The following is a 23,005-nucleotide window of genomic DNA, read 5'->3' as shown; positions in this document are numbered from 1 at the left end:
CTGTGATAGATGGAGTTGTGGTTCGGTGGCTCTGCGGTGATGGATCTCCACTTAAGCTTCCGAAACCCTGCGCAACTGTTGCTGTGTGCGAAGTCCTGAAACAGGTGCGTTCGGGCCATTGACAAGTTGTCACATTTTCGACAGTATGTATTTACGAAAATTTTCTTTAGATCTCTTTGTGGCGGGAACAGATTATTGTACTGTGTCTTGTTCTGTGGGTCTTTTGAGACAATTTGAATTTTTTGTACTATAACTTAATCACAATAAAACTCTTTTTAATAGCACAAGTTTTAGGCAACACATCAATTGATTGTGTTGGAAATATAAGCATTGATAGTATATTTCTTGATGAAGTGTGTTAAACAAAACCGCTGGATTATCTGAATGCAGCAAGTGCATTCGATTTCTTTAGATGTAATTTATTGCATGTTTACTAATTGGAGGTGCAAGATAACAGTGATACCACATTATGTTCTCAACAGGCGAGAGTGATAGCCCTCTCAGACCGTTTTGAGCTGTTCTGCGACACGGTGAAGATATGCGACGATTGCACATCCTTCAAGATCCATGGGAAATTCATTTTACTCACAACACATCGTCACACCCTACGCTGTCTGCTGTTGGACTTTGATGTAGCAAGTATGTGTGTAAGCTCCTCTGTCTCTAGTGATATATAACACAATTGGTAATATTACTAATAAATATTTTTAAAAGTAGCATTAAAGTGCAGTATTCAATGTGATCAAAAACTCAATTGGCTGTGTTGTCTTTTCAGATCTATGAATCTGTGAGGGTGTGTGTCTCATTTAAGAAAAGCCTAAAGGATATGTTACTAGTGATGGATAGGAGGATGAATGGTTTGAAGAGGTGAAAAAGCCACCTTCAAACTTGACAGCTCATGGCTGGTCAATTCATTGTAAATGCAGGACGATGAGCCACTTAAACAGCTTATCAAACATTCAGCCAGACATGTTCATTCATGATTTGCACAGGTTTTATGATGGTGGCATAGCACATATACAGTATATATGGGCTGGTTTCTTCTATGTTACATTATTTCTACCTTTTAATGATCAAAAATGTGCAATAGGCATATCAACAATATGAACAAAGATTGCTGTCGTGTTTTAGCTGGTGACATGGGCTTTGATCGTTATATTGATGATTATTTTACATTGCTTGTGACTTGCAACATTCATGTGCAAAAAAAGGGCTGAAGTTATTTTTGTTTGGCATGGCATTACAGCAATAAATGAATTTCTGCCTGTCATTATCTCAGGAAACTGTCCACATCAGATGAAGTTTCTGGATGACGCTATAGTATTTTATATGTCGAATAATAGTTTTGTAAGAATACCATGCCATCTCCTAGAGTTTTATATGTCTCAGATTCAGTGTGCTTTCTGGCAATTGCACACCCATAGTTTAATTGTGTGTAGTAAGCTGCTGCTTAATCGGCACTGTTTATACAAGTATCCATTTTGTAATGGCAAGAAGCAAGTGCATCTTTCAATTTGTTCAGCTCATTTCATACTTGCAAAAAAATTGCTAGGCTTACATTGCAGCCTATACACACTAACTAGTAAAGCATATGTCACTTATGGTAGTCTGCATTTAGGGATATAGCGGCTACTACAAATAAGTATCAGTGTCTTATTTTTTCTGCTTATGTTCAAGTCCAGTTTAACAAAGTACGGATTGTACAAGTTACTGTGTAGATCGCTGATTCAGCTGAGAGATGACTTTATGGTGTACTACGGTTCTCTTAGTGCTCAGCAATAAAGGCATTACAGGGATAATTACTGGATGTAATTTGCAGACCTTTTGAAGCGTGGGTCTATGGAGTCTCTCAACGATGCCCCACGAGAGCTGGAGAGTGGCTCACTACTGGTGACCAGTGTTCCAGCCGACGGGCGTGTCGTTCTCCAGCTTCCACGAGGAAACCTGGAGACCATATCGCCAAGACCTCTCGTGTTGGACACAGTCTGTAGTCATCTTGACAGGTCGGTTAATCCTGCGCACTGCTGTTCTCCGCTTGAAGTTGTCACCTGTTTCCTTGGCCCACCTCCGCATCAAATTTTCTGTGTAATCTTTCTATTTCAGGCAAGAATACAAGGATGCATTTGTTTTGATGAAGGTGAACCGTATTGACTTGAACCTTCTGTGTGACCATGACCCTTCAGTGAGTGCACTCTTTCCTTTTTCAAGGTTTAAGCTTAGTTGTGGTAGGGAAAGGTCGTTTCGCTAAATTAGCAAAAAATAACTTTCTTGTTAAACCACTTGCTTACCTGCCAAAATCTTACCGAGTGGTTGCAGTTTGCTATATGCTCTGTTTAGGTAACTTCATCTCAAGCAGAGTGCCCATTTATTTCATTCAGAAAAAGTCAGAAACGTGCATCATCTGCTGTGATACCAAACAAAAATTCTACGTTTATGCCTATCAAGGCCTGTGGTGCAGATTCACTAGAAAGATTCACTGCAGTGCCATTCGCCGCCTGCACTCGAAATCAACAACACATTCTTTCTAACTTATTGCAGGTGTTTTGATCTCCACCATGCCTTTTTTTTTCTCATTGAGTTGTTTTAACCGAACTAAAAAGGGGCAGCTTTCTATTTACCTCTTTTCCTTAATTTGTATTGTGTGTGACCTGAAAAAGTCAATTATTATAATTTTTTCGACTGTTATTGTTATTATTGCTGACTATTTCCATAGGAGGCAGTTCGTTGTCATAGCATTGATAGCACTTCCATGTCTTTAATTGAGAAAAGAACATTTATTGTTGGACTATAAACTCGTTCTGGCTAGAACGGGCAAAATCTGCATCCAAACATGAGCATAATACACCGCGTAGCACCTGCTGTGTGAGAAATCTAACTTTGCACTAGTTGCATATTCAGTCACAAGAACCATCATGGCTCTTTTAGGGTGCATTCACTTTGGTGATTGAGGGGGGTCGCATGACTGATTATGAATGGTGGCTAAGATGTGATAGCAACAGCGAGTGTTGACGCTGCATCATCTGCCATTGTGATGCCAAACGTCTTGTGGTAGTTGATGTCTGTTACGTCTGGTGTCGCTCAAAATGAGTTTGGGCCTCCATGATTAGGTAGGATAAAGGACAGCTCAAGAAATATGTCTTGTTTATCATGCAGGCAAGACTTTGATTTAGCATGTGCATTTTAGATGATATAGACAATTCTGTTCAGTGGGTTTGCTATATTTACCAGCATGAACACATTTTTATCAATGTACTGGTACTACGTATAAAAAAATATAGAATTGCAGGAAATGTAGCCAGCAGCGATAGGTTGGGACTCTGTTTATCTGTGATTTGACTGCTATAATTGCACAAGTGATTGGGCAAAATGTTGAGACAATTGAACTAATAAAATTATGCTTTCTCTTTTCTCTGACGGAAGATTCCAATTTTCTCTGCAAGGGGTTTGCTCTGAGTGGGCAAAAATGTTCAAACAATACAGTGAAATATGATTGCAGTGCATAGTCACTGGAGTACACAGTGCTTACCTCATGGTTTCTATCTTTTTGTTTAACACTACTATTTTATTTCATATTAAGTTATATTATTATACTATTTAGTTTATGTATAAATATGCTATCCTATTACTATGTTTTACAAATTTGGTCCTAGCTACGTCATATGCTCTGGCTGGCAAGCAGTATTTTCTGTGAGCTCCTCTGTTCCTTTTTTTTTTCTCCTCAGGCTTTTCTCAGCAGCTTGTCAGAGTTTGTTCAGCAAGTGAAAGAGCCAACAGACCTCAACCTGTTCATAACAGGACTCATGTAAGTGAATAGATTCAAAAAGTGCATTTTTTAGCTTCAGACCTTAATCCTTTTGCATATTTCACATGGGCTGCTTGTGTGCATGTTGTGTAATACGTGTGCGCACTCACTTGAGCAAAGGGTGCCTAGTGCATTGCAACTCACTGTTTTCGTGACATTCATCACCTAGGGATAAAGATGTCTCAGCCACAATGTATGCATCAGCATACCGTGCCAGGAGGCGTGTTCCCTTTGTGTTCAAAAAGAACAAGAGAGATGAGATCTGTGATGGCCTGAGAAGTGTGCTTGAGCAATTGGATTTTGACAGGCAAGTCGTCTGGAAGTTCTTCTTTCTTTGACCTAATGCAACAGTTACAACAGCCCCACGCTCTTGGAGTGAACGGACACAGCAGACACGGTCGGTACAAACCAAACAATAAGACACATTTATCTAACTACTTTTGAATGACGATATCGTCTGCCGAATCGATACATCGATCGTGATCAACAATCTAGGACATCCGTACACAATATGACCATACATTTCATGACAAACACAATCACACGAAAAACACACAATAACATGACAAACACAATAACACACACAAGGCGGCGTTGCCAACGCTTGACTTACCACGAGGGACCTCGGCGCGCGGCCCGCGGTGCCGAGCACCGGGGACCCACGCTAGAGACAACCGTCCTCGGCAACCGCCATGTGCAGAAGAAACTCGCTGAACTCTCGCCCGCCACCAAAACTTGCCTTCTACCAGGGGTCACCGCCGGGGCTACCACTGTAACAACCATGATGATGATAGGGGTACTCAACGCGAACACAACGCCATCTATCGCCCGGTGGTTGTAATTCGAAATGCGGCATTTGGGCGAGACACGTTTGCCACGCAGCGCAAACAACTTTACGGGGAAGTTTCGTACTCTCGCAACATGTGGTATACAACGGGTCTGTATTTTGTAGGAAAGTTAGATTAAAATTTTTCATTAGTTTGAGGAGTCCTGGCATGCCGGAAACATAGTGTTCTCATTCAATTCAAAACTTGCCCATAGTTACAAAATTATTGTTCATTCATACTTGACTTGCCTGACAGACATTTTATGGTAAATGCTTAACTTACTTTTATCCTTAATTATCAAGTTTATTGGAACTATAAGAAATAGTGTATTCCTTGTAACAATTCAATGCCATGGCATCATTGTAACAAGGTACTCATGTGCTCTCATTGCTTCTGTGACACAACCTGTGTTTGCTCCTAGATACTTCCTATCTATATTGACATGTCATGCTAAAAAGACAGACCCAGAGCTTGATGAAGCATTGTCCAAGATCTACAGCCTTAAAGGTAAAACTGGCATTTGTACCTACTACCGTAATGCTTGTTGCATCGTATCTCACGCAGAATTATGTGTCCCACTTTTCAGAATTTGTAATTTTATTGCCCTGCAATTTTTGTAAACTTCAACATTTGGTGTTTCTCTTTTTCTTTTTTATTGTCATGTCATGTTTGTGTGTACTGAGGGAAATGGTACTCTATCGTTGGCAGATTCTGGGAACAGAGCAGGCATAACATGTGATGCAGCACTGAAGTACCTTTTCTACCTTGTGGATAGAAAAGACTTGTTTGATGTTGCGCTTGGGACGTACAACTTCGACATTGTTCTCATGGTTGCAGAAAATTCTCAGAAGGTGAGAGCACAGTGTGTGCGTAGAAGCAGTATATTGGTGTTATCAGTTGTATTGGCATGTTGTCGCGTTGTATTGTGTTGTCTCACTGTATCAGTTATATTGGTGTGTACTTGCTAGCATGTTAAGTTGTTTATCCAGGTATCAGCAGTATAAATTACAGTGTAATTTGGAAGACACTGGTCAAAACTATTATTTCGTGTCATTGTACAAAGGTGTGACATTCAAGCACTCCTCCAGCCGTCTTCTAGGCATGGTGCAGTTCTAAGTGGGCGCTTTGAATTCTGTGTCAGGTCAACAGTTGCAAATTCAGGCCCACCCGGAAGTGCAAGAACGCATTTCAGTCGTTTACAATTTGTTGACATTGGGATTTATTGGGAACTAGTACACTGACTGTGCAGCACCTGAAATAAGAGTACACAACCACATAATGTGGTACCATTAAATATAGGTGTTACATTGAGCCTTGAGCAGTGCTGTCATCCTTAATGCCTAGCCAAACACAGGAATGCAGTATAGCAATGGTACGTTGAAATTAAAAATCTAGAAAGGCCTTGTACAAGCAAATGTTTTAGGTCACACAGCATGATGTAATATGACAGTGCTCATTTAGTCTGACGAAATACTGAATGTGTGCAAGGTATAGCTAAACATTGAAGTACGATAAAGAAATTCAGTGAAGTTTAATTAAACGTAGAATGTCACTGAAGTCAATGTTTTGACAAAAAATCTGTCTACGATGCGGCAGCAATAGCTTTTGGTTTCCTCATTAGCATTATTTTGTGTGCATAGTTAACTCACCTTCATTCGCAATTAGATAAGAAGAGAATCAAAAGCGTGAAGTAATAACAGTATATACGGTAAGCCGTCCGTTTTATGGCTAGCTGTTGCATAACATTTAGAAGAATATGCATGAGCAGAAGTGGAGACATATCCACACACTGCAAGAAAGGAAACCTTACAGGATGTCCCGCTGGGGGGTCTCGAATTGACGAGCGTGCCAGGCTCTAGGAGAGAATTGACACAGTAAACACGGTCGGTACAAACAAAACCAGACACACATTTATTACAAACGAAACCAAACACTCAACAATATTCCAAACAAGGCAGTGTCACTAACGCCTGTCTCACCACGTGGGCCTACCGCAGACGGCCCTCGGTGCTGTCCACGGCAGACCCATCGCTGGAGGCAACATGTCCGCGCCACCGCCCCACGCCTAAAGAGACTCGCTCAACTCTCTTGCCCGCCATCAAGGCTTGCCTTCCGCCAGGGGTCACCATCGGCGCTACCACTCTACCAACCATGATGATGATAGTGGTGATCACCGCTCGCAAACACAACGCTACCTATCGCTCAATAGTTGTCACCTCCGAATTACGGCTTCTGTGCGAGACACGTGCGCCACGCGGCGCAAACAACTTTACAGGGAGTGTCAGCACACCACAATTTTTATGTCCAAAAATTGTGAGAAGGCTAAATTGTGCACAGGGACATGATCCTCCCATTCTGTCATTGTGAAACGGCTGAGCAGGCATAGTGTTGAATATATCTAAAACGGGCTTTACTGGTAAATGTTGCAATTGTGTTGAGTAAAACTAATGCGGCCCCGCCGCGGTGGTCTAGTAGCTAAGGTACTCGCCTGCTGACCGGCAGGTCACGGGATCGAATTTCGACTGCGGCGGCTGTATTTCCGATGGCGGCGGAAAGGTTGTAGGCCCACGTGCTCAGATTTGGGCGCACGTTGAAGACCCCAGGTGGTTGAAATTTCCGGAGCCCTCCTCTACGGCGTCTCTCATAATCATATGGTGGTTTTGGGACGTTAAACCCCACATATAAATCAATGAAAACTAATGCGTATTGTGTCCTTATTCAAGCTTTGTTCCTAGCCAAGCCATATTAGGTATACTTGGCAATTGTAGGTTCATGTATTGCTGAATAATTCCATCCTACATTCTAATCTATGCTGTCGTATGTGCTATTCTATTGTATTTCACGTGCTATGCTTCCATCACTGCAAGTTGTCATGTGACATAATGCTCACAGCAAATGTGTCACCAGGTAGGAATTGCCACTCTTTTGACATTGTGTTCTGCTGATGACAATCAATCAGTAAAATATTTGGTTGCATGCTTCGCAACGGCAGTAGCACCTGGTTACATTAAGACCGGGGCACCAGCATCTCTTAGCTGGCAAATAACAGGCTTGTGCCATCTAATGTCCTGTGTGCTGACTATAATTTCTTCAGCAATACCAGAAAGTGATTCTAAGGAAACGTGAATCTCAATGGTTGCTGCAGGATCCCAAAGAATATGTTCCATTTCTAAACAAACTGAACCAGCTGGAGCCCAATTATCGCCGCTTCACGATAGACATGCACTTGGAGCACTACAAGAAGGCTCTCAAGAACATCAGCCTATGTGGCAAGTAATTCATCTCCTAGTCTGTGCACACTTTCTCTACATTGCTTGCTTTCTGTGACTGCACACATTGCGCGCATTGCGATGATTCTGTGCCCTGGCAATTCCATTCTGCTGCTAAGCATAAAATCAAACATTTAGCTTCTGGTCACCGTGGCATCATGAGTGCAGGATGAAAGGACTCCCATGTGCGTCGGTCACGGCTCAAAATGCAAAGTCATTACTCTTAGTATAATCACTGCTATGCTCAAGTGCTTGGGATGACTGTGTCGGCTCACTGTGAATCTGGCTGCTGAAATTTATGTTGGCTTCAGTGTATGCGTTAAAGTCAAAGCTAAGCCGATATCACATGAATTGATGATGGTGAAAAACGACAGTATGTTACCGTATATACTCGCATAATGATCACACTTTCTTTTTTTCAAAAAATTGACTCCAACTTCGGGATGCAATCATTACGCAGGGTAAATTTTCCGTGAAAAAATATTCTGAGCATCAGAAACGTAAAATAGTTGCTAATCAGAATTCTTATGGTAGCTATCATGAACATAACCAAAAATAAAAGTAAATTAAGGCTTACCTTTGTAATAAAATGCACATATTACGCAGAAGCTACATGCATGGCACACTGCCCTTTTATTTTTTATCTCTCTGACCCCCTAACGTTCATTCAGCCTCCGAAGCGTCACTGGCGGCAGTGTCGTCGCCACAGGATTCCCTGTCGGAACCGGCAGTGTCTTCACTGTCCCACAGAGATTCATCTTCCGTTCCGTCATGCGCGTTGGAAATGCCAGCGACAGTCCATTCCGCCGCATGAAGCGTGTCATCCAGCCAGAACTGGCGCGGAAGTCCTTTGTGGCTATTCGCAGCCTCTGGGAAACTGTGCACGCCTGCGTCCGTATCTTGTCTAATGACACTGCATAACCGTCCTTGCGCATGTCCTTCACGTATTCGAGGACTGCCTTTTCAATGTCAGGGAACTTGCCAGATTTCGGTCCGCGGAAAGCCCATCACGTGCTGTGAGTAGCCATGAGCATGTCGCGCTGTTTTCTTCAATATCGGATCCGGATTTCGTCGACGCTGAAATGTCTGCCGGCAGCGCGGTTGCCGTGCTCTAGCACGTAGTCAAGCGCCTTCAGCTTGAACGCGGCAGTAAAGCTTGCATACCATCCCATGGTGAAAGGCCGCTAACAGATGATCACAAAGCACACGCACAAAAAAAAAAAGGCGTGGTCTCAGGAAAAAAAAAAACATTTCTGCGGGATGCACACAGGTCGACTAACAGGCGGCCGCCGCTGTAACAGTGCGGGATGTCAAAACAAACATGGCGGCTGACGGAGCGAAGCCACCGCATTTTTTTTTCTTCTTTGCGTCAGTTATGAAGGTTGTGAGTACATCACACGCGTCAAAACAGTTTCTTCCATCTAAATAAGGAATGCTTTCATTTAAATCAGTAAATTTATGGCATTAGCATAGTGATGCCCGCTTTCAGATCACAGAAACAATGATAGGCGCGTTCAGCTAGACTTGGCACATGACATGTGGATGCGGCAAGTTCATGGTGCGATCATTACGCGGGGAAAAAAAGTCGAATTTAGACGACAAAATTCAGAGGTGTGATCATTATGCGAGTGCGATCGTTACGCGAGTAAATACGGTATGCTTCAATCTGTCAGTCACACTTACGTTGGAGTTAATAAGTTCCAGGTGGTTTTAATTTGTATGGAGCACCCAATAACTCAAACAGTAGACTCGTGTTAAACGAAACTCTCTTAAATGAAATTGCTGCTTGAATGGAACAACTGTCCCTAATATGTTTGGTTTTATACTTGAATATTATACCGCTGTTTATCTTTCAGTAAACAAAACTCCTCTTATAGGAAACACATTTTACTGGTCTCTTCAGGTTTCATTTAAAAGGAGTCTACTGTATGTAGCCTCTGGGTGTTAAGGCCCATAATTTGGACAAAGGCTGGTGTACTGTTTGGAAGACCACAAAAACAATTGTTTCATTGCCGAAGTTCTTTTGCTTGCTTTCATTCCTGTTTAGTCTAGTGCAATCATTTGCCTGTTCCGAATTTCTCATGCAGGAGAAGCCCACTTCAGTGAATGTCTCAGTCTTATCAAAACACAAAGGCTGTACACAACAGCACTCGACCTATTTCCTGAAGGTTCACAGAAAAGGAAGGTAATCTAAAATATTATACCTTTATATTTAATTACAATTCTTATCTCACTGCCTCTTCCCAATATTTCTTTGTGCTTCGTTCTCAATGTTATTACATTGATAAGCGTAAAAGATAGATGCATATCAGAGATCTAGTTTATGAAAAATATAAATTTTATTTGTAAATTTAAGTGGTAAGTTCAGAATTTCCTGTAAAAGGGTTGGGATTTGCAGGCAATGACTTGTTCACGCTTTCACACTAGTTGTGGCTTGTAAAACTCACATTCAGTCTGTCCTCAAATATTATAGTTGCATTGTATGGAATCCATGAAGAAAATGTGATATTGAAAAACTAGAATGGGTGCAAAAGTAAGCAGTGCATTTTCTTTGTAGAAGATATCAGGATTTTGCCAGCTAACTTTTATTCATGCCCACCTTGGTCTCATCACTCTTGCATTGCCAGATGCCTAAAATTACTTCGCATATTAACCGACTCTCCTCATCTCATCTCCAAACCTTCATTATCATGCCCTAAATAGAGTAGACTCTCAACAATTCAAACTTGAGGGGACCTCAGGATTTTATCGCAAGTTCCCTAAAATACGACTCGGGGCTACATACCAACTAGTACTGTGGCTTTTATTGTTTCTCAGTGCCACAGCAGCATCCCAAACTGCTCAGCATGATCGTTAGTAAAGTTTTTAAATAACAGTGATCATACTGGAACACATTATTATACAAAACGTGCACACCTGTTTACTTAATGGACAAAAAGTGTTGTGTCAAGTGACAGCTGATAGCCCCTTCGCACTCTTAGGATTTACTCTTTTGCCTGACGTCATTGTACTGCGGCGAAAATGGCCTTAAGAGGCGTTCAGAACAAGACAAACCTCTGCCAGACCGTCCTAGATTTTGATTTTTTCCCTCTTTCAATCAGCATGTGACTGTTAGTGCCTATGGTTTGGCTAGTTTGGCGATGCTGTACGCAGGCAGTTTGCTTTATTTACGAATTTTCATGGCAAAAGAAAGAGAAACTAAGAAACTAGAATTTTCAGCTAAAAGCAACAAAGCCAGCAGATATTTCCAGCCATAGACTAGCAAAAAGTTTGAATTAATCGAATTAGTGCAGTTAGACAGCTTGAATTAAGTGGTTTTCAAGTACAGTGAGAACATGGCAGGCCGATCAAACATTTATTATTTGTTTGAATTAACTGAAAGTTTGAATTTTTAGAGGCTACTGTATCTCGCCTTTTTTGCCCTCACTATCTCCTTTAGCTATAGTTTTTTCCCATCAATAATTGATACCTTGGGTTCATTATTGGGAAACATCCATTCACTACCATTGAAAGAATTTGTCGAAGCTTGCTTATGAATGTTCGCATGTTTGTTCATCCCGCTGCTGCATTAGCCTCAGTAAGGCTGCAGTATGAATGAATGATACCTTGGGTTCATTATTGGGAAACATTCATTCACTACCATTGAAAGAATTTGTCGAAGCTTTCTTATGAATGTTCGCATGTTTGTTCATCCCACTGCTGCATTAGCCTCAGTAAGGCTGCAGTATGAATGAATGAATAAATAAATAAATAAATAAATAAATAAATAAATAAATAAATAAATAAATAAATACTCACGTGGGACTGTATGTATGTTGTGAGGAAAGACTGTATGGCAATAAAACTTGATTTTTCTTGATTTTTTCCTTACCTGAATTAATATGTTGTATATGATGTGGAAATATATGAGCGCACAAGGTAGAAGGAAGGAAGCACTTGACAGGAAAGACGCTCTTTCCTGTCAAGTGCTTCCTTCCTTCTATCTGTGCTCATATATTTCCACATTATGTTTTACCAACTAGCCCAGCATTCCACTTTATTGTTCTATATGATTATAGCCAATCTTATCACCCACCTAGGCAGCAACTATATTTATTTTTTCTATTTCAGGAAGTATGGGATATTTACGGAGATTATCTCCTTGAAAAGAAACACTACGAGGAGGCTGGACTTGTCTATTGGCGCTCTGAAAACCTGCAGAAAGCTGCGAAGGCCTTTGAGTTGTGTCTAAATTGGAACTTGCTGCTTACAACAGCTTACCAGATGAAGTACAACCAAGACAGTCTACAAGCCCTTGCAAAAAGAACACTTGGTGAGAGGCACTGTGGCTGTAGTTCTGCCTCAAAGCTTAGCCAATTCTTGCATTCTTTGAAATCCTGCGTCTGTGTCAATAGCTGTGTGCATCGTTTACAAAAAGAAAAAAACACTTATGAAAGAAAAAAACGTGTAACTTTTAGCCGCTACACATCGGTGAGAACTCGTCACCATACTGCAGCGGCAGTTATGACACATATGTGAATACTAAGTAGTTATAAAGAGCCTGTGGCAACATCATGCCGTAGGGCAGTGCTGTTGCTGCAATGAGTGATGGCTGTGACATGGTTCAATGAGCCGTGGTGTTGACAAGGATTCCCAAGTCACACTAAACAATAAGGTGCACTCACTGTCGATATGAGCTCTAAAAGCTACTGGCAGTAATTTTCTCTCGCTACAATGTAGTGGCCCTTTCACTTTCACCACAAAGAACAAAAGTGTCCTTTGCATTGTTTGTTTTTTTCTCATAGGAATCACTTTTGCATTTCTTCTGTATTCCGGCATTATCTGAATCATGCATTCATTGATTGTTACAGAGCATTTCACATTGCCCTAATAATACTCTGTTCATTTGATTTTTTAATGATTAGATAATTATATCATTAGATTTCAATGTAGGCATAAAAGAAAGTTTTCGATAGTGAGGTTAGCATTAAATGAATGACTATTTCACAAGACTGGTGCAGTATCCTTCTGACATGTTGTGTGTGTTTGCAGATGCTTTGGTGCTCGCCAAACGTTACAAAGAGGCTTCTGAAATTTCGGAAACTTTCCTAAAGGTATGAGGTCATTTTGTGTGAATATGTACCTGGAAGCCAACAGTTAGTGTAGTGCAAGAGTTAGATGCTTGGTCAAAGGGCAGTATAGCGTGTGTAAAATGGTTGTTTTTTAAAATAGAAATAAGTTGTGTCTCAAAGTAGGTCGACAATTAATGGTGGAGCTTACTCAGACTCGCTCAAGAAATATATTTTGTGTTTAGGGCGCTCTCGAACTCAGCCTCACCAATATTTATCTCCACCTTACTCACTTGGAAAACTCGCCAAAATATCACTCACCATGACTCACAGGAACTCATACTCATAAACTGATGGCTCGATCCGAGTCTTAGTGAGTCGATTTATGAATGAGTTTGCCCAAATATGCTGTAGTCTTCAAGTTGTTGTTTTTCATTTCTATTTTACACTCAAGCCTCGGTATAAAGAAATATTGGTTATAATTAAGTAAATGAAAAAGTCTTGCAATAAATATAGTGCTAGGAAAAATTCTTTATAACACATTTTCGAATATAACAAGCCTATTTTCGTGTACGATGCAACTTTGTTATAATGAGGTTTGAGTGTACAACTGCTATGTTTCAGGATGAAGAAAGAACAGTTCGTATCCTGCTTGATGCACACATGTGGAACGTTGCACTGGCAAAGGTACGTTTTCATGCTGAGAGACATGCACTTAGTATAACATTGTACATTTTGAGATAGTAGATAAGATACTTAGAAGATAGGACTGACTATCTCTTCTGTAGCAGCCCATTGATAAATTTAGTCAATGCCACAAGAACTTCCAAATGCTTTTCTTCTCTGCAATGTCATTTTTGGGCCTGGCCACGCTTACTTTCAAACCATTGTCACAGTTTCGATGCAAGCTGCTCCTACGATGTTGGAGTGATGATGAGATTTCGACTATAATACCAAGAGATCTATAGCACACTACCTGAAGTATGCAAACTCGAGTTTAAAGGCAAACATTCTGCATACTAAGTATGTGCCAGGCCACCAGTTGTATTGTGGTTGCCTGTTCATGTGCATAAAAATAGCATGTGGGCAAGTTAGACAGTTAAACTATGAAAGAGAAGAACTGAAAGAAAAAAGAAAATAACTTGGTGCTGCTTGCCATGAATCCTTATTAGACGATTTAATGTTTCATTCAGGTATGTGCAAATGTTGGGGCGCGTAATTTAGTTTGTCTTGTAACTGCATCGCGTACAACGAAAAAAAAGTTTGCTGTGTTGTTTCCTGTGCATTTTAGATTCATCAGTTCAACAAGATAGAGCTAACCGAGAAAATGTGGAAGCCAGCTGTCACTGGCGAGCTGGAAGTCATGCTGGAAACTGTGGATTCACTCAAAAACACGTGGTCCAAGCACGTGGCACGACTAATGACTGTTCGTGAGCACAAGGCCAACGAGGACCAAGGTAAAATCGAGGGTTTGACAAAATCCCGTCTGGTCGGGAGAAGACATTGCAAAAGGAAAAGAAATGCCGACCACTATAAAAAAACACGTTAAAACTAAACGAGACATATCATTCAGTTTTAAAGTTTTTGTGGTTGGTGTTCTTTTGTTTTTTGCAAGGACCAAGGTAATTTACCGAAATGCTTCTAGTGTTGTTCCACAGTGATGCACAAGTACGAAATGTTCATCCAGAGTTTTGTGAACAGCTGCTTAACTCTAGTCTTGACCACACTGGTATGGTGTGAAGAACGTCTATAAGTAAGGCAATGAATCGCCAGTGGAAGACACCTCATGGCACAGTACACTACTTGTATATATAGCGGTACTCAGATTTAGGACCTGTAGAATACATGTATACAGGCATGTTAATCCTGCGCAATGTCGTGCATACCTGTGCTTGCTTTGTTCACTCACAAAAAAACATGTAGCACGTGTTCTGCAATGTTCGTGGAATTCGTTTGCTTTTTCTCATTGCGTTGAATTGTTGAGTTACAATACACAACCACTGATTTGTACTTGTATATTCTGGCGTGTTCTAGGGGAAGGAGATTATGATGATGGTGCATTTTCCGACGTGGCAAGCGTGACATCCAGGACAGTCGGTGGAAGTGTAACTGGTGGAAGCTCTATTTCGGGGTGAGTAATTACTTTGCTCGTATAGTGATCGCACTCTGAAATCGCTGCTTCGAGATGTTCTTGAAAGGTGAGCTACTGTATTCTTTCAGATCAATTGCCACCATGAGGACTTCGAGGAATCGCAAGAAACAAGAACGCAAAAAGTATGTGTTGAAGGAAGGCTCTCGTTACGAGGACTTGGCACTAATCATCGCACTCAACGAGGTTGCCTCATCGTCCGACAAGCTACAAGGTTATCTCATTTGCTATGAACACTCCGCAATTGTGCGGGCACAAAACAACACTAGCTTTTCAGTAGCAGCTTCTGCAAATACATGGCAATCTGTACATAAATGAACAATTTAAGAAATGCAGTTTATAGTATAGCAGCACAGTAATTGTAATCTGTGTACACTAGTATAAGATATTGCACCTTAAAACAAGATTATGCATTCGCATAACCTGTTATTGTTCATACATCACAGCATCCAGCCTGTTGTGAAGTTTTGCCATACCTTTCAGAGGAGTGCAGGGACCTTCTGCAAGCTCTGGTACTGTGCGGCTTGGACCAGGAAGCCAAGAGCCTTCAGCATCAGTTTGCAGAATTGCTAGACATTATAGAAAAGGATATTCCCAACGTTTGGCCTCCGGTAACAGCCGAGAGTTCACTGGTAAGTCTTGTTCTTTGTGTGCGTCATTGTTTCCAATGCAGCAAAACTTAGTTTTGCCGTGCACCACGTTATGTTAAAGCAGAAAGAGGGAGCTGTGAAAGCGCTCAAAAACTATCCTTGCATGTCCTGTTAAGACTGTGTACACACACATAAGTGGGATCAAAATAAGTGTCCTTGGTGTTCTTATACTGTAACTGGACCCTTCCACACCCTCCTGTCCACCACGGTGGTTTAGTGGTTATTGTGCTCGACTGCTGACCTAAAGCTGCGGTGGTCACATTTTGATGGAGGCGAAATGGTAGAGACTTGTATGCTGTGTGATGTCAGTACACATTGAAGAAGACCAGATGCTCAAAATTTTACGTAGCCCTCTACTGCGCGGTGCATCATGATGATATGGTGCTGGTACGTGAAACACCAGATATTATTCTTCACGCCTCTTTATGTGCACCTTGCCATGCCAGCTTTTCCATGCCTTCTTTAATGTTCACATGTTCATGCTTCTTCTACTATCTCACAAACACTGTATCTTGTTTCCTTTGTGAGGAAGTATTTATCAATTACCAATCACTTGATTCTTTAAATATTGAAGTGTGAAATTAAAGAAAATAATCATGAACTCATGTTTTACTCATAATGTTGCTGGAAACAGTTGACTCCTACTAACTTGACCGTGAAGCCTTTGATTTGAACTATCCTGCAAAGTCCCGGTGAGAGATCACACTATGCCAGTGAAAGAAAACTTGTTCAGTTGAACATAATGCCAAAGGAGACAGCATTAGTTTGTTCAATGTTCGCTGGTGCTCTCTCGTGCACGCGGCAGTTTAGAGCTTGGAAACACAAAAAGTTATGCAAAGGCAGCCACTGCCTCATTTCCGAAGGAGTTTTATTTTAATTATTTTAATCTGTTTAGTGGCTGATGGTCCATCTATCTGGTCAAGCCATACGCTTTCACTTCATGTTGTTTCATGTAGTTAACTTGAAAAGTTGAAATCTTCCAAGTTATATATATATATCTTCCAAATATATTTATTTATTTCGGAACTTTTCACTGCATGTTGGCTGAGTCGCATGTAAGATTTATGTGTGAGGATACATTGCACACTATTTCAAACAGTAAAAGAATTACTTGAATTTGAACTTCTGATTTTTATAGCTGCTTGTTAATTAAACCTTTCATATTATTTGACAATTTTATGGCACAGCTAGGATGTAATGAAAGGCGGCCAGTTGTATGACCTGAGGAACTTTTCCTCATTGTTAATTCTAGAAAGAAAAAAAAGCAATTCATTTATTCAAACACAAAAGTTTGGGCGTGCTCATGAGCTTGAGCTAAGTTTTAGATCTCTCCAGTACAACAAAGATAACAGTGCCGCGCTGCATTAGTAGAACTGTAAAAAGCAACTAAAACAGTGTACTTCTGTATTCAAACAGCCTCTTGGGCCACACTCATCTTCAACAATGATTGCCGAGGCAGTACAAAAACAAAAGATTGTGGAGCACATAATATCAGGTATGTTTCAGAAGGTCTTCTTGGTATTGAACCTTTAACAAATATGCATTACGACTCATTTCAGATCCAGAACTCCGACAGCCACCTACACTTCAAAGAAGCTTTTGCTGGAAACTTCAGATGCTAACCTGATCAACTGTGCAGTGTGGTGCAGAAAGTGCAATGTACAGCAGTTGACTGTAAATATGTGCTACAGGTTCTATATGCTGTGTCATGCTTGCGATACTCTGTTTACGACACTATAAGCTGTAGTGTCGCTTATAAGTTTACCAAGACCGTCCCACATACTTTGCTGAAGTCCTCATTGGCAAGCAGTGTCACGCATGTTCAATGTACTCATTATATATGTTGCCATATATACTTTTTCACCCTTCATACTCTCAGCATCTGAATCTAATGTCTATAGAACATACCTCTTTCTTAATTTGGCCAATATTAGAGCTGAGGAATGCTTTTAATTTTAATTCTCGTAAGAAGGGTCAAGCAGCACTACGACTTTGATGATGCTGCAATATATATATCTTTGAATGTCAGGCCAGGCGAGAATTTCCTTTTTAAATATCAAACCTTTACTAAAAAAAAAAACAATAATTGAAACAAAAAAGTAACGGCTATACACTGACGCAAGAGAACATACTACTTTAGATTAATGTGTGGCGAGGGCGGAGCATCTTTATGCCACTTGTAGATCTTGACCCACATCGGCACTTCCTTCTTGATAGCCTCTCTCAGATTGAAGCGGCAGTCATAGGTCATCATCCACGATCTCAGTTGCTCTTGCCTCTCCTCTTCGGGTCGAGTGTCCACGCCTAGGTACGGACGAAGCTCGATCCCTTCGGGTGCTTCAGGTTGGCGAAGCACGAACCGGAGCAGGAGCTTAAACACACTGTCGTCAATGCCTTTCAGTTGTCCATTCTCGTACGCTTCGAAAAGACGTAGATTACCGGACGACCAGCACAGGTTACGAAGCGGGTTGCTTTCATAATAGTCATAATGTAAACGAAGTGTGTTCAGTTGGTAGACTGCAAACGTCCAGTGTTGTCCATCTGTATTGACAACATGGCTGACCAGAGGATAGGTTGGGTCGTGATAAATTGTGAACCCTGAAAAAAGAGCAAAAAAAATATTTTCTAGAGCTTTCTTTCATACAGTAGACTGTCATTAAATAAAACCTAAATAAGCCGGGAAAAAACTGCCATTTACTGAGAGATGAACAAGGGGACAAAATTCAAGTAAAATAAATTGCTCTGAAGGTAGTGCTGATTAGTTAGCAGATTTGTTTAATAAATTTACATTTACTTAAAGTCTACTGAATTTGATGGGCTGTTAAACTATCTCTATCTAAACATCACAATCGTATGAAGAAGAATTGCTCATGGTGCAAGAACTTCAAACCAACTTTCATGCTATTAACAATCTGCTCCATAACATTGGATACCAAATTACAGAAGTTAAAGAATTCAAGAATGCTGGCAGAGTTACACATTACACAATTGGAAATGTGCATGGGGGCAATTGTACTCCCTGTTTGAAGACCGTGCATGTGGTCACAAAGAAAAAGATTAAAAAAGCCATCTCATGCTATTTTGCAAACCACAGTAATAGTGACATAGATATTGCATTACATGTTTGCTTATTCAGGATTTCTGCTGGGATATGTAAGTTCATGATTCAATCAATTATTAAAGGACTTTGAATTCCATTTCACCAAACAGCTACAACAAGCGTAGGCTAGAAGCATCACAACGTGTGGTGCTGCAAGGAGGTGCAAAAACTTCTAGGCAATCTCTCAGAATTTCACATAAACCTTTTCTTACAAACACCACCTCTCCTTGCAGAGGGCTGGCAAGCAGCAATGGAATGACACCTTTTAAGATATCACACAAATACTGAGGCCCACATTTAAATGAACACAACACACATGACCAGTCATTACAATCGGAGAAAAATCTGGAGCTTTTGCTGCTGTTCAAAACAACGAAAATACACAACAATCATACCCAGCTGTGTTGCCACTCCATTGAGCCAGCCAAAGCCTGACAGTATGGCTGCAGCATTTGCGGCATCTTGCACCTCTTCAGCTGTTTTGAATGGAGAATCGTGGTGACCAATCAACTGACTGCGCTGCCGTATGGTCAGCAAAGGAAAGTTGCACTCGTGGAGGGGCCAAGTACCTGAAAAATTACGAAAACGTGTTATGCTCAAGGAGAATTTGAGCAGTTTCACTTTTCCATGTGGAAAATGTGGGGCCAAGAAAACATTAAAGAATGATGACGAGGAATGTCCCAATGCAACAAGTTATCTGTACCCTAGTGTTCTCACTTCAAAGAAACCGACGCCTTGTCACTCTCCCAATTTTTATGCAGACTACTACATTACTTGGTACCTATGTAAAGAGCATGTGACAACTCAGTTTAGATGCATTGTAAGATGTAAATGTTTTACATTAGCATAAACACTCGCGATACACAGGGAGTGAACACTTTAAGGATTTTCTGTACGTTCGCTTTCCATATGTAAAATAGAGAAGGTGCATAGCTGCAGGCATGTTAGCATACACTTTCCCTCCCCCTCATGGAAAGAAAGAGACTTGCCAGGCAAACTTGTCTGATACTTCTTTTTCCACTTGAACTTCATGTAAGAAGGGTGGTAAGGAAAGTCTGGAACCTCTTGGCTACGTACGAGTGGGTCATCCATGCTCACTATCTACAAAGAGGACACAATGTTGTGTTTGGCCACATGTTTGTAAAATTACGCTTCTCCCTTCATTACTGGAGCATGAACAGCTAATGGCTTCACTAAAAGAAAGGAGGCATGCACACGGGGGAGGGGCAGGTGCCCCCCTTGGTCATCTAGAGGGGGGAGGGGGTGCTGTGCAAAATCTGTGCCATACATTGACTTATTGGGGGGGGGGGGGGGCACTGTGACAAACCTTTGCCCCCCCCCCCTGATGAGGAACCATGTGCATGCTTACAAGGGCTGAACAATTTAGTTATGATTGATTAGAGCATATTCATTTATAAAAGAGTAATATGACTCGTGGGATGAGGCGATCACTAAAACCAACCCTCCCAGTGCCCGTTTACTTCATATTATAATAGTCTACATACATGTATTCAGCCAGTAAGAATGACAAGTGTTGTATCTGTGAAATGAAAAACATTCTGGAGTTTCACTTGCTTGCGCCATGTTACTATCGTGCGGCAAACCTCATTAAGAACACTCTGAATCAAAATTTCTTCTGTTTTTTTCTTAAACTCCAAAACGAAAGCTTCTACTAGAATCGTATGTGGAAACACATTCATAGCCTTGCATGCTCTAGCTACACATGCAGCTCACCAAAAGTAGCTGAGTTCTAGGATCGAAAAAGCCTACAGATAAAAAACAAACTACACCACTATCCTCTTTAGTATCGACCATGCCAGGTGTCTACATATTGGCCTTACAACAGGAAGAGGTTTGGTAATCCGGACTTGAGCATCAGGTGTATCCATGAACTGCAAATTCATGGTCATGGTGTCCCTGTCTCTGAATCGTCTCCTTTCATTTGGGTAGTATCGGCCATGCTTCCAGAAGGCATCGCAACGTGGCCTGTAATCCACCTGGAAGAGAAACAAGCATTGCATTTGGCAAACCATGGCATCCCAAGAGGCACAGTGTAGTGACAGGCTTGTTTGTACACAACAGCCCTGACACGAACGCATTTTTCCAATCAGTCAAAGATTTTTGTGCAAGGCACTAATAATAACAAAGAGGATATGCGAAGGTCCCAAGGTCAGGAGACCGTACCTTTAGACCCTCTGACCTTGCAGTCAAGCATGCCGTTTCTTTGGGTTTTTACCATCTAGAAGCGAACAAGAAACCTTGTTGCATTTGTTAATGAAACTCATTTGTTTATGTTTTCTCCCCAAGGACTTGTGCTTGTGGCTTGTCCACTGATAATCCTCCATTTCATTAAGAGAAAAAATTGTACACCGATGAGCAGCAGAACCGTTGTTTAACTTGTCTTAGCTCGTATCTGTTTAGTAGCCTATCCAAGTAGACAATGCGCTTATGGCGTTCAGCGGTCATGCAAGCATAACGGCGCTCCGATTATGTAAAGAACTATAGCATTTGTTTTCGCTTTTAAAAGATCTCGAAAGTGCATCTAGGGTGCCTACTCCGTGAGCCGTTTAGTTTTTGTGTAACCCTCGGCTGCTGACCCGCAGGTCGCGGGACCGAATCCCGGCTGCGGCGGCTGCATTTCCGATGGAGGCAGAAATGTTGTAGGCCCGTGTGGTCAGATTTGGGTGCACGTTAAAGAACCCCAAGTGGTCGAAATTTCCGGAGCCCTCCACTACGGCGTCTCTCATAACCATATGGTGGTTTTGGGACGGTAAACCCCACATATCAATCAATTAGTTGTGTAACCGCGATTACGCTGATCGCAATGAAATTATGCATTATCTTTGAGATCTGAACTACAGCAGTACACCTAGCTGATCTGGCTTAGATGACACCCAATGCCACGCCGTCCAACATCCAGCGCTGTTTGTTCCGGTCTTAATGTCTGAGTTAAACAGTCAACTTCGCGCTAAAATCACAACCACACGGAAGAAGACAACACATAAACAGGTCCTGTCTATGAATTTTCTTCTGTGCGGTTGTGAATTTGGCGCGGAGTTTGACTATTGAACTCGGACATGTACCAACTAGCCCAACAGCGAGTTCTACTAAAGTATATCCCGTCTTTATCTTCAAGATCAGCGCATTCGAACACGGTCACTTCAGGCCACAACGCAGCGCATTTCCTCACGAGCAAGCAGCGAATTCCACCGACCTGCGAGGTCTGAAGGTGAGGCGCGTCCTTGGCCAGGCCTCTCAACAACACCGACAGAACACTGGCGATGATTTTCTCCTGTTTTATGGACTCGGAAGGTTTCTCCCTGCATTTCTCGCCGCTTTCGAGCAACTCCAACTCTGTGGCGATAGCATCGACGAGATGAGGTTTGAGTCGCGCGTACGCGTCCTCGACGTCGATTTTCTCGTACACGTCCGGCAGACTTTCGATCAGGTGCGTCCGTGTCGCGTACTGGTATGCGGGGAGGCAGTTGTAGTACAGGGTATCCGGCTGCGCCAAATAACAGAACTGCAGACCCTTTTCGGTCATCTTATCCAGTTTCTGTTGAACAGTGGGCATCGTCCTGATGCTCTCTCTCCATTCCTCTCGCGCGCGCCTCATGGTGGCTTTGTGGTGGGTATCTAAGATCGGCGGATACTTGGGTTCTGTGGTGTACACGTATTCCGATTCTATGTCCGGGTTAAGGAGCTTGGGATAGTGACTCGTAAAGCGTGAATTGCGGGCGCATTCTAAAATGCGGCGGTTCGTCAGTATTTTGGTCGCCATTTTGTAAAAAGAAAACATGGCAATCGACATGGTTGCCGAGCGAAAACACACGAGTCGCTAAATTTGATGAAACAAGTGAGTAAAAGTTCAGTGTGGATCTAAAAACAGCAGCACAAATATAAAGCCAATTGCTCACAAAACAAGGCTCTAGTTTTTTGTGTTTTCAGTTTTTTTTTTCAGTTGTAGGAGTATTATATTTGCATAACTCGAACTGATCGCTCGCAGTAGCGGTGCGGTGCGAAGGGCATGGCGCCATTTTTGACCTTGTGATGCAGCATGCAGCAGACGTCCCATGTGATGGCTGTTATGTGGTGTTCCCTGACTTTCCATGTCCTTGTGTGTTGCATTTACATTACTGCTGCGTAGGAAGTGCCCTGTA

The 23,005-nt window shown here is 41.7% G+C and overlaps 2 protein-coding genes across 2 annotated transcripts in view; one reads left to right on the top strand and one right to left on the bottom strand.

Moving 5' to 3' along the window:
• The window catches only part of LOC142763534 (putative elongator complex protein 1), a 39,548-nt gene extending 21,931 nt beyond the window's left edge, over positions 1-17,617 (top strand). Inside the window, exons 15-33 of the mRNA XM_075865144.1 lie at positions 10-104; positions 483-639; positions 1,820-2,003; positions 2,104-2,182; positions 3,723-3,802; positions 3,972-4,109; positions 5,051-5,136; positions 5,338-5,480; positions 7,775-7,898; positions 9,986-10,083; positions 12,009-12,210; positions 12,930-12,991; positions 13,571-13,633; positions 14,238-14,403; positions 14,981-15,077; positions 15,167-15,309; positions 15,579-15,727; positions 17,162-17,240; positions 17,305-17,617. Coding sequence (XP_075721259.1) covers positions 10-104; positions 483-639; positions 1,820-2,003; positions 2,104-2,182; positions 3,723-3,802; positions 3,972-4,109; positions 5,051-5,136; positions 5,338-5,480; positions 7,775-7,898; positions 9,986-10,083; positions 12,009-12,210; positions 12,930-12,991; positions 13,571-13,633; positions 14,238-14,403; positions 14,981-15,077; positions 15,167-15,309; positions 15,579-15,727; positions 17,162-17,240; positions 17,305-17,372 — 2,213 coding nt within the window. The 3' untranslated portion in view covers positions 17,373-17,617. The remainder of the gene's footprint in view (positions 1-9; positions 105-482; positions 640-1,819; positions 2,004-2,103; positions 2,183-3,722; positions 3,803-3,971; positions 4,110-5,050; positions 5,137-5,337; positions 5,481-7,774; positions 7,899-9,985; positions 10,084-12,008; positions 12,211-12,929; positions 12,992-13,570; positions 13,634-14,237; positions 14,404-14,980; positions 15,078-15,166; positions 15,310-15,578; positions 15,728-17,161; positions 17,241-17,304) is intronic.
• A 169-nt stretch (positions 17,618-17,786) lies between these two features.
• On the bottom strand, positions 17,787-22,645 carry LOC142763550 (large ribosomal subunit protein mL65-like). The gene is made up of 5 exons (XM_075865145.1): positions 22,060-22,645; positions 20,687-20,842; positions 19,835-19,946; positions 19,241-19,414; positions 17,787-18,343 (listed from the first exon to the last, which is right to left on the bottom strand). The coding sequence occupies exons 1-5, from the start codon at positions 22,642-22,644 to the stop codon at positions 17,877-17,879; spliced, it is 1,494 nt and encodes a 497-aa protein (XP_075721260.1). The 5' UTR covers position 22,645; the 3' UTR covers positions 17,787-17,876.
• Between the last annotated feature and the right edge of the window lie 360 nt (positions 22,646-23,005).

Source organism: Rhipicephalus microplus, chromosome 1, assembly GCF_043290135.1.
Source record: "Rhipicephalus microplus isolate Deutch F79 chromosome 1, USDA_Rmic, whole genome shotgun sequence".
In the NCBI taxonomy this organism is placed as follows: domain Eukaryota; kingdom Metazoa; phylum Arthropoda; class Arachnida; order Ixodida; family Ixodidae; genus Rhipicephalus; species Rhipicephalus microplus.
This window is presented reverse-complemented; position numbering and strand designations above follow the sequence as displayed.